Genomic DNA, 10,252 nt, shown 5'->3' on the forward strand with positions numbered 1-10,252 from the left:
GGGCGATCTGCTTCAGCTCAGCTCAGCTCACATTATATGTTTATCAATATAAATATAGCCCTTTTTGTAGCATTCTCTATAGTAACGGAATAAAAAAATGTAACTTCCGGTAATCACAAACGGAAGCTGGCGAACAAGAGTGTAATATAACTCCCGGAGCACAAAAATTTACTAGAAAATAACTGTTTCGATTAATTTTGAGTGCAACGATGACAACTTGCGACGAGTTTCGGCTTGAATTTTTGTACAATTTCTGTTTTGCATGAATGCCTACACATTTTAGGCATTCTCTGATGTGAGTTGAATTTTTTTTATTAAAAATCAAAGATTGTTATTTTGCTTTATCGGTAACACTACCTTCGCTTGTATTTTCTGGTCATAAATTATTATTTACATGTAAAACCCTATGAGTCCAAGATAATATGAATGTTGAGCTGCCGATGCAGAGTATAGGTAACTTTTATGTGACGCCGTTGATCATTGAAAACTACGACTAATTTCGAAATGCTCTATGTTCAATCTATTGTTGGATTTTCAGATAAATTACGGCGAAGCCACTATTGTCATATATAAATATTGTAATGCACTAGAAAGGCTAAGCATGCCTTACTAAGATTGAGGTTAGGGCATTCAATAAATATCAGCTATATATTATACGTTCTAATTATTGTATTCCACTCGACAATAAACAATTAAAACAATATTTCATAACATAAAAACACAGACAGCAAACACCCATTTTCGAACGTTGTGCGAAAAAAAACGTTAGGCCTGCCTCACCAATAAAACTCAAACTATTGAAACTCGCGCAATGGACGTTCGCTCTCTGTGATAAAACTATTATCTTTTCACATTAGATTTAGTCTATATCTCTTGAGGATATAGTCCTCCAACCCCTAGGAACCTTTCCGTCTGCTAGCCTTTCTTTGTTCGTACAGCTGCCGCCGAAGGGCGTCGATTTGGGATCGTTTCAGGTTCCCGGGAACCGTGAACACATTTTTCATGAACGTATGGCAGTCCATCAGGGTGGTGTTCTTTTCCAGTGCCCGGAACAGGCCAATCAACGTAGAAATATCGTCCGTCGCAAGTATTTCCCGTTTCAAACTGATCACGATGCAAATACCGACTCGTAGGAGAATTTTGTTACCTTCGAGAAATACGCAATCCCATATTCGAAGGGCTGTTTCCGTTGGAACTACCTCCGCGTACAGACAGATTAGCCACTTGGTGGCTATCACAGGCCAGGGTAGACCTGAAACGAAGGTTAGCAATTATTAAAAAATTCATTCCAGTCAAATAACATTTCTTCGCGGCATCGAACTTACCTAAATCGGCTATATGTTTATGCACATCAGGTATCCGTATTCTAATTAATTCGCTAAGCACATCGATATCCGTGATTAAGTTATCCATCTTCTTTGTATGATAGAGTGGGACGATGTTCTCTACCAGTACTTTGAGCAGCCAGAACGTTGATTCCTCGTTCTTGGTAATAATTAATATTAGACCTGTGTTAGAATGAAAGAAAAAACAGCAAATAAGTAGTTATAAACTGTTGATAGCTACGGTGCAAAAACTGACTCACCGGCTATATAATTCAGTCCCTGGCAGTAGCCGACCGCTTTGTTGTGATGTGCGTACGTTATGAGCACGTTGTACAGGCCCAGCTTGTACTGTTCAAAATGGATATTGTCCGGGAATGTTCGCGGCAGGTCAATTTTTATTTGATCGGCTAAAAGAAAAATCATAATTTAAACACGATAACACGTAGCGCAGCACCAAAGTGTGTACTCACATATTTCCTGATCGAACTCGTACCGCAGTAGGGTTTCATAGAGGGTCGGTTCCTTTTGCTGCAGCCGGAAGGCTCCGGACGATTTCATCCAGACCTCTTCTCTCAACGGACCCGGAATACCTTTCCGAACGAATCGTTTCAGTTTGCGGGGATTCGTCAGGATGTCGGTCTCTTTGGCGAACTTCTGCCACCTAATGCTTCGAGTTGTGAGCACCGTGTAGTAACTGGACATAATATTTTCGTACGATTGGTAGTCGAAGTCGGGTTCACGCTTGAAGCCGTACTCGTCTACGTCACTGGAATGAAAAATGAAATTTCTAGCGATTAGATTACACAACCATAACATTATTGATTTGATCAATTACATTGTGTGATGCCGATCATTTTAACGATTTCCATGTTAGGTTTCAAATACCAACTGCTCAGTCATTTTTTTCAGATTAACAAGCACCAACTGCTTGAAAATGTACCAACGGGTTGATTGAAATGAATATTTTTTTTTAAATCCTGGTAAATAAAATTTTAGTTGTCTTTTTAGACCAATTACGGTAATAAAACACTGTTTGCTTACCAGATATACCAGGTGAAAATTTAAATATCTCAAGACAGAGTTTCAAAAGTCGGTGAATCCGAAAAAAATGTCTGCGGGTTTCCATTTCTCTATAAAGTATGACGCACAAAACTGGCTTGGCGAGGCTTGGTCTGTGAATTTTGACGAAAGTCTGCGAGAAACTTATTTTAAAAAGTCTGCAAAAAAGTCAAATCTGCAGACCTGGCATCTCTGTTGCTCACTGTCTTTCCCAATCAAGGACGATAATATTGAAAGAGTAAAAGGCTATCCGCATTAGGCCGATCCGACCGATCCGAGCTCTCCGGCGTTTACTTTTTTTCTGCTTCGGCTATGGCTGAGCTGCACATGCACACAGCTGCATGTGCAGCTCAGCCATAGCCGAAGCAGAGAAAAAGTAAACGCCGGAGAGCTCGGATCGGCATAATGCGGATAGCCTTTAAGTGACGCGCGATACTGCTGGATAGGTAGAAAAGCATTGTTCTGACAGCGAACCGAAAGCTCCGTAGAACTGCGGTTTCGGAGATATCCCACGGGTCTACGGATCTGTAGAAAAGATCTACGGAAATTGAAATTTTTCTGCTTAAACTAGAGTTCCGGGGAAAATGTCAATCTACGAAAATTTTACTACAACTATCTGGCATCTCTGACCATTATCAAACCGGTACGACTCGGTGCGGCTCGATAGTTCCGGATTTATCCGGATTTCTGTCTTTTCTACGGATCTACGAATAAATTGGTCCAACAATTTCGAAAAATCATATTTTTTCTTTGTATTTTGTCAAAATAAAACATTTCAAGAATGTTTTTAAAATTTTCATGTTAAGCATGCCTCTGCTCAGTATGAGATAAGTAAAGATAAAGTCTCACTTAACTTCCAGAGTTTTGTTTCGATAGGCTTGAGAATTTATCAGAATTTTCTTGAAATGTTTTACTATGAGAAAAAAAACAATGAAAAAAATAAATGATTTTTAAAAAGTGTTAGACTCTACCCGCCCCTAATTGAATTTTTCACTTGACTAATTATAAAAAAAGTGTTTTTTCGGCGTGTAGATTATAAGAGTGCCCAACTAACTTCGTGATTTGATGATGTTGGAATAGTTTTTGCATTCCTCTATAGAAAGGAATTGCTGGAAAAACCGACTTTTGAACGGAGCCTCGGAGACCCATAGTATTATATACCATTCGACTCAGTTCGAAGAGATCGGAAAATGTCTGTGTGTGTGCGCGCGCACTTTTCGAAGATATTTATACGCGATCACTTTTCTCAGAGATGGCTGAACCGATTTTAACAAACTTATGTTCGTTTGAAAGCTACTTTCGGGCCATTGATCAAGTTCAAAGAACAAATGGCTGTGACTTTTGGTTCCGGAGATATAATGGTATAAGTGACGTAACCGACAAAACACCTTGCGAAACCAAATGAGATGAAAACAAAGCGCAATCAAGTGAACTAAGTGAAAAATTTTCATCTCATATTTTTTTTGAAGACTTTTATTGCTTGTCGGGTATTTTTTGAAGTTTTTAATCGTTAACTAAACAAGTGTCAAGTGAACATTACTAATTATGAAGTCATCCAGCATTCAATGGTAGTGTTATTGTGCGAAATAGTGATCATGCTTTGAGACGAATCGATTAGTAGATAATCAGAAACATGACGAACTGTAAATCTTTAGTCGAAAATGTGTCCAAAATCACCGATCACCGAAGAATTTAAAAGTATTTCTTTCAATGGGAAAGTGTGACAATAGCTTCTAAAATCATTTTGAAACATTCCAAAGTTTGGTTCAGGTAGGTTGTAAAATATTATTCATATTACCCTATGGATTTTAGAAATGAGAACAGAAAATCTTGTCTAGGGTTAAGAAACTGAATATCAGAACTAAAATCTAAAATTGGATTCTGGAATCGTATTCTGGTCTGAAGTGAACGAGTCAACCACGCCAATGTAGAATAAATGAAACTTCTAATTTTTACCTTCTTTACTTATCACATTTCAAAAAATTTTAATTTCGAGTTAATTGTGGTTATTTCATATCACTGAAAATTCTACCACAAATTTCTTATCGTATCTCCGAAGTCGTGGAGAAAAAAATATGTTAATATGTTGAATAAAACCAGAGGTATTCACAATTGAAAACTTATCACTCACAAATACGATAAATTTTGAAAAGGCGTCCCATAAGACGTATTCACGTTAAAAAAAACATATAAGATTCATAATAACTGAACGGATTCGTCGACTCATCAAGTTGTAGTGTATTGTTATACATTTATTTATTTATTTTGGAAGAAGGGAAAAGCCCGATGGAGATGAAATATAGCCATCTCTTTCTCCAGCAGGCATAAAGCTTCCTCATCTTTTGTATCAAAAAATTACAATGATCCAACAGATACATTTAGGTTATGAATTAGAAATGGTCGGTAAAGTATTTTTTTTTTTCGAACCCTAACCCAGCCTGTGTCCGATAAAAAATAAAAATCTACCCGAATCCGAAAAAAGTCTGCAAACCCGTTGAAAATGGAAAAATCTTCTTTTGTACCCGAACCCGACCAATATCCGTCGGGTTCGGATTGGTGTTGGGTTTCGGGTGAAAAAAATACCCGAAACCCGACAATCTCTGTTATGGATAACCAGAATCTTACTATTCTTTATGCCTATGGGACGATATCTGAGTATTAAAAAGTTTTTAAGGAATTACATAGATATGTGTAAGAAATTACATATGCCGTTTTTGTGCAATTTTTTTATGGTGTTTTATTGTTATTTTTGCTCGAAAGTGCAAACCGAATCCACGTCACCAGTGTTTTTCAATGAAAAAGGACAATAGGTAGGTATAGGTAATCAGTCGACCACAACAAGTATCACAATCAGCATTTACATTTCTCGCTTATGAACAGAATGAGCAGTACACAGTTCATGCCATATGTTTTGTTTTGTAACAAAGAATGAACAATTTCTCTATAGATGAGACAATCAGTTAGAAGAGCATTTTGGCTATAAACTGAATGACTAAATTGACCGTCTAACATAACATGCACAAATATGTCTCCCTCATATTAGTTAGTGTCTCTTTTACTAGCGAACAAAACGTGTCGTAAGCCCACAGCACTCAATCACTGAAAATATGCCGTACAATACGCTTTGTGCGATGATTCGTTCAATTCATGTGTTTGGAATATTGCGCGCCTTTTGGTACTGAATTCTACCTTAATGCTCGTGCATACCAAATATTTTTGAAAACTTCAAAACTTTTTCATATCTCATACTACTGTACTGCAATTTTTATTATAAAGCGTTGCTTTCCGATGGTATGGAGAAGAAATTTTTTTGCTACCTTGAATACAACAAGAGATATTCACGATTAAGTTCTACCCATTTTTGTACAGGGTAAATTTTGAAAAGGCACCCCTTATTAAAGGTAGTCGTATTAACGGCAAAACATTTGAGTGTGAGATAAAGGAAGGTGTAGTCCGACGTCAAAAGGGATATTGCGATTTACAAAGTTGAAAATTGAATTGAAGTCCACTAGTTTTCGGTATCAACTTGATTCTTTATGAAATCCATAATCACGTTTAAAAATGACATTTGTTCACAGGAGTGGCTAAAACAATGTGCAAAACCCCCATTAGTATGAAGATTCATTCGTCGTTACATGCTAATTGATCAATCATCACGATAATGACGTTGAATAAAATGTTAGAAAATTAATCCGTTAATATAAATTGATTCACTTTTTTCAATAGAATTGCTATTCTTAATCTAAGTGGGTATTCAAAAAAACATCTTTGTATTATTGTTACAGTTCGTCAGCTCAAGAGCATGTACTTGCCGCAAGAAAAATCATTTACATTGTCTTTAATTCAACGTAACCCCAGCGAGAACACATAATGATATTGTTATTTTTTGCAGTCCCCACTTTGATTAGGTGACATTACTCAATTTCAACCAATTCCCCGTACAACACACGGTGTCAGGCGCAAGAGCATGGTGACTCACCTGAATTTTGATACCGCCATCCCTGCGCCGTGCGTTCAACCTAACGCGTCTCGTTTGTTTGTTTCGGTAATGATAAATCTTCGCTCGCTATCCGGCTACTTACGCCTTCACTGGCGACACTAACGATGGCGCTGTGACGTCGCCGTCGAACTCAGTAACCTTCTGAACGAACGTTGTTATTGCTGTTGTATCAATCCTGGGTAGCAAGCGAGTCTCACGCGTACGAGTCTCATGCTACAACACCCACTTCGAATTGGTTGATTTTATAGCAGAACGAAACCTATTTCCACGGATATCTATGGGTGCCAAGCTACCGTGCCGAAGTGGTTCATTCAATGTGTAGAAGGGGTCATAAAATTTTCTGCGATAAACTTGCACAATTCAAGAAAGTTTCACCTAACACCACCAAACGTTGCCGCTACTGAGAAAGGTTAACATTTTTCCACCAATCAATTCACTTCTCATACACTTATACATAATATCACCACCCTCATGCAACATTCGTTTACGGAATCACGGAACACATCACCAGAACAGTACTGTTTACAGTTTTTATTCTTTTATGTTTAGAATTACAACTGTTCTGTAATCAGCAAACTGAACACAAGTAACTGGTTGAGAAACAGACTCGGTTGCACTCGGACCACTCTTCGAAGAACTCTTCTCTGACACACATTTAGTGGAACATTAAAAGACAAAAAATTGCTACTCCTATAAATCACGGCAAACGAGTGGGTGTTATTCTTATTTTGAATGGAGTAGCAGCTTTTCTCGAAGTAAACACATGATCATTGATTGCTGTCCCAATGCATAGCGAAGGTGTACCGCAGTGCATCAGACAGTCTGATGGATGAAGAAAAAACCAATGTTGGTGCGATTTGTTTTGGTTGTTCTGTCACTGTCTGATACGCGTGGAAACATTCGACATGCGCATGGTGTTTCTGGAGGGCATAACGGAAGACTGCGCACTATTCAGGAAAGTTTCTGAAAACTGTTTAAATCGTGGAATGGATTTTTCTATTCTATTCTATGGAATAAAAAAGCGTAGACTGGGGAAAGAACGTGTTTTATGATGTTCATTTGAATATAGCTTAGTCTAGTTGACCGCCCGTGAGTTTCCCGTGATTTATCAGAAACCAGTTGAAATTGCATGTTGAACCAAATGCATGATACTTGAGGAGTCGTAGATCATGTTCAACGTGCAACCTAAACTGACTTAGAACATGGACTGATCAATAACGTAGAAGGGCACGCCCATACAGATCAATATAGGAGGGGAAGGAACGTAAGCTCAACACTTGTTGCAACTAATGACCGAGGAATTCGATAGTCCCACGACAAAAGGGCCTAACTGCAAATGAGAGGCTCTCTTTGTTTACTTTCTCTTTTGATTATTACGGAGCCATTATTGCAAATTCTCTAAAGTTTCCAATATAAATCGAAAGATTGTAGTTTTACCTTTAAAGTTTTGCGAAGAGTAAAGCGTCAAATATAAAATCAGTTCGGTAAAACGAGAAAGAAAAAGTAAACAAAGAGAAACTGTCATTTGCAGTTAGGCCCTTTTGTCGTGGGACGGTCGAATTCTCTGCATCATCTCAAGCGTCACAGGAAAGGTGTGGTGTTATTAGGGCGAGGAAAATGATCAGGATTTGTCTTGGTAGATAATGTGATCTACTTATTACTTATAATATTATCATGTGTTTATTGCTCTGGGTAGTCGGCTTCCGAGAATCTCGTTTTGTATTAATATGTGCCTCCTACTAGAATACGAGAATTTTTTCCGAAACTCGTAAAATTCCGGACAGCCGGCTGTCGGCAGGTTCGCTATCAATTCATACATTTAATTCATTGTATTCTTTCTGCAATAAGCAGTCGTAATACTAGAAAGATAGCACTTTATCATCATTAAGGGGCGGGTAGGGTCTAACACTTTTGAAAAATCATTTATTTTTTCTTTCTGTTTCTTATAGTAAAACATTTCAAGAATATTCTGTGAAGTTTTCAAGCCTATCGAAACAAAACTCAGCTAGTTATGGGCCTTTATCTTTGCTTATCTCATACTGCGAAGAAGTGAGAGTTCGGCACACAGGCCCAAGATTTCTGCTTCGATTGACTTAAAAACGTGACAAAACATTCTTAAAATATTCCATTATAACAAATTCTGGAAGAAAAAATGATTTTTTTTTTTTGATTTTTTGTAAACGTTAGAACCTATGGGCTTCCTTGAGTAACAAATTTTTTCCATTGATTTTATAGACAAAAAACTTCGCAAGTAACCATATGCATTATATCACTGCACATTTACCACTCTATTTTTACATTGTTAATGTATAATTACACTAACCCTTCATACTTTAAAGCAATGTCCATTAAATTTGCATTCAAAATGTAACTGAGCATAATTTTACAACAACCTTCCGCCGTGCTATATATCGACATTCAATGCTATATTTGGGAGCAACGAAACTTTAATAATAACTATAAGAGTAATAATCCTATAAGAGTCTAATAAACGCCCTTTTCCGCTTTTGAAAGCTGAATTAATGTAAAATTATAATGCGTCGTGTTTACTTGGGTTTAAACGCGTTTTTCTCGAAAGCAGATTTTGAAAGTCCGTGTCCATCGTCATTCAAAAACTACTGCACCAATTGTTTTCAAATTTTGCACACACTTTCTACATATAAAAAACCAGACCCCAAAGTTTTCCTTTTTGCTGTTTGTTATTTTGCGGAGGTTTTACAGCTACAAAATTGCGGTTTTTTCGTGAAAAATCGTAGAAAAACAACCACCAAATATTCAAAAAAAAAAAAACAAAAATAATCAAGCAGAAACGTTGAGGTCTAGAAAAACTTCTACTCTAAAACTTCTACTCTTACTACTCTGCTTTGATTTGTTCACTTCTGATTAGTCTGCGCTGAGATACAGTGGACACCGCAAAGCATGATTTTTAAGAAGCATTCTCAAAAGTACCTCTTCACCAACTCATTTATCAATATCTTTCCACGAAAAAATTACAAAATGTTGTTCAAATGATGCTTTTCATTATGCAAAACATTTGATTTTATTTTGTTGAGCTATAGTTCTGAAAAAAATCGCAAAAATGTTGACTTTTTTCATCATTTAGACCCTACCGACAATGATATGCAGATGGCGCTTCGATCCGTTGATTTCATTTAATTTTGGGCGGTAAACTTACAGCCTTCGTCGCTGGAACATTTTTCATTTTCGCGAATCAGCAATGTTCAATAATAACACTTTTCACTAAACAACACACACTTGCCACAGCTACACTATTACTCAAAATAACTGTTTCGAGCAACCACTTTACTATAAGTTGCCTGATACACATTCAAATTAGAAGACACCGCATCGCACTCTCAGTGATGCCAACTCTTCTTATGATGTTATATGTTAATATAGCATACAAAAAAGAAAACATCATGTGTAAAGCCATTTTTTCTATTGCTCCTCAACTCCTTTACTTGGAAATAAGCAGACATTAATAATTATATTTGCAAAGCAAATAGTTTTTGGTTTTACTTATCTTGTTACGAAATAGAATTTTCCAATTTATATGTTAATAGATAAAATAATTTTAGATAACAATAAACAACTAATGTTGATTTACTTTTGTATTGAATCTCGTGAGTTCCATGATCATCTGCAATCAATCTGCAAGTTGAAAAAAAACTTCCAAAAGGAAAATTTTTGTTAACATAGACAATCTAGATATTTATCCGATCATCCGCAAAAAATGGATGAAAAAATATTTTTAAGCAGTTTTATTCTATTTTTTTTAACAATGGCGAATATTTAAAATGATCAATCAAAAATCCGTTTTAAGTAACAATTTAATGAATTTAAAAAATCTATCATTGAATCTACTCAC

General features: G+C 36.6%; 1 protein-coding gene across 1 annotated transcript; it reads right to left on the reverse strand.

Annotated features, from left to right (window-relative positions):
* Nucleotides 1–361: 361 nt before the first annotated feature.
* Nucleotides 362–7,244, reverse strand: LOC131431184 (growth hormone-regulated TBC protein 1-A). Its single transcript, XM_058596746.1, has 5 exons — nucleotides 6,364–7,244; nucleotides 1,796–2,091; nucleotides 1,586–1,732; nucleotides 1,326–1,508; nucleotides 362–1,252 (listed from the first exon to the last, which is right to left on the reverse strand). The coding sequence occupies exons 1-5, from the start codon at nucleotides 6,381–6,383 to the stop codon at nucleotides 897–899; spliced, it is 1,002 nt and encodes a 333-aa protein (XP_058452729.1). The 5' UTR covers nucleotides 6,384–7,244; the 3' UTR covers nucleotides 362–896.
* Nucleotides 7,245–10,252: the final 3,008 nt, after the last annotated feature.

Source organism: Malaya genurostris, chromosome 2 (assembly GCF_030247185.1).
Source record: "Malaya genurostris strain Urasoe2022 chromosome 2, Malgen_1.1, whole genome shotgun sequence".
NCBI classification, from domain to species: Eukaryota; Metazoa; Arthropoda; class Insecta; order Diptera; family Culicidae; genus Malaya; species Malaya genurostris.

What these genes read in the sequence shown, in the direction of transcription:
- LOC131431184 (XM_058596746.1), bottom strand. Translation starts at nt 6,383, where the DNA reads ATGGCGGTATCAAAATTCAG. An exon ending in GGGACTGAATTATATAGCCG is followed by an intron (nt 1,509 to 1,585) that starts GTGAGTCAGTTT and finishes ATTCTAACACAG; the next exon opens with GTCTAATATTAATTATTACC. An exon ending in TAAACATATAGCCGATTTAG is followed by an intron (nt 1,253 to 1,325) that starts GTAAGTTCGATG and finishes CCTTCGTTTCAG; the next exon opens with GTCTACCCTGGCCTGTGATA.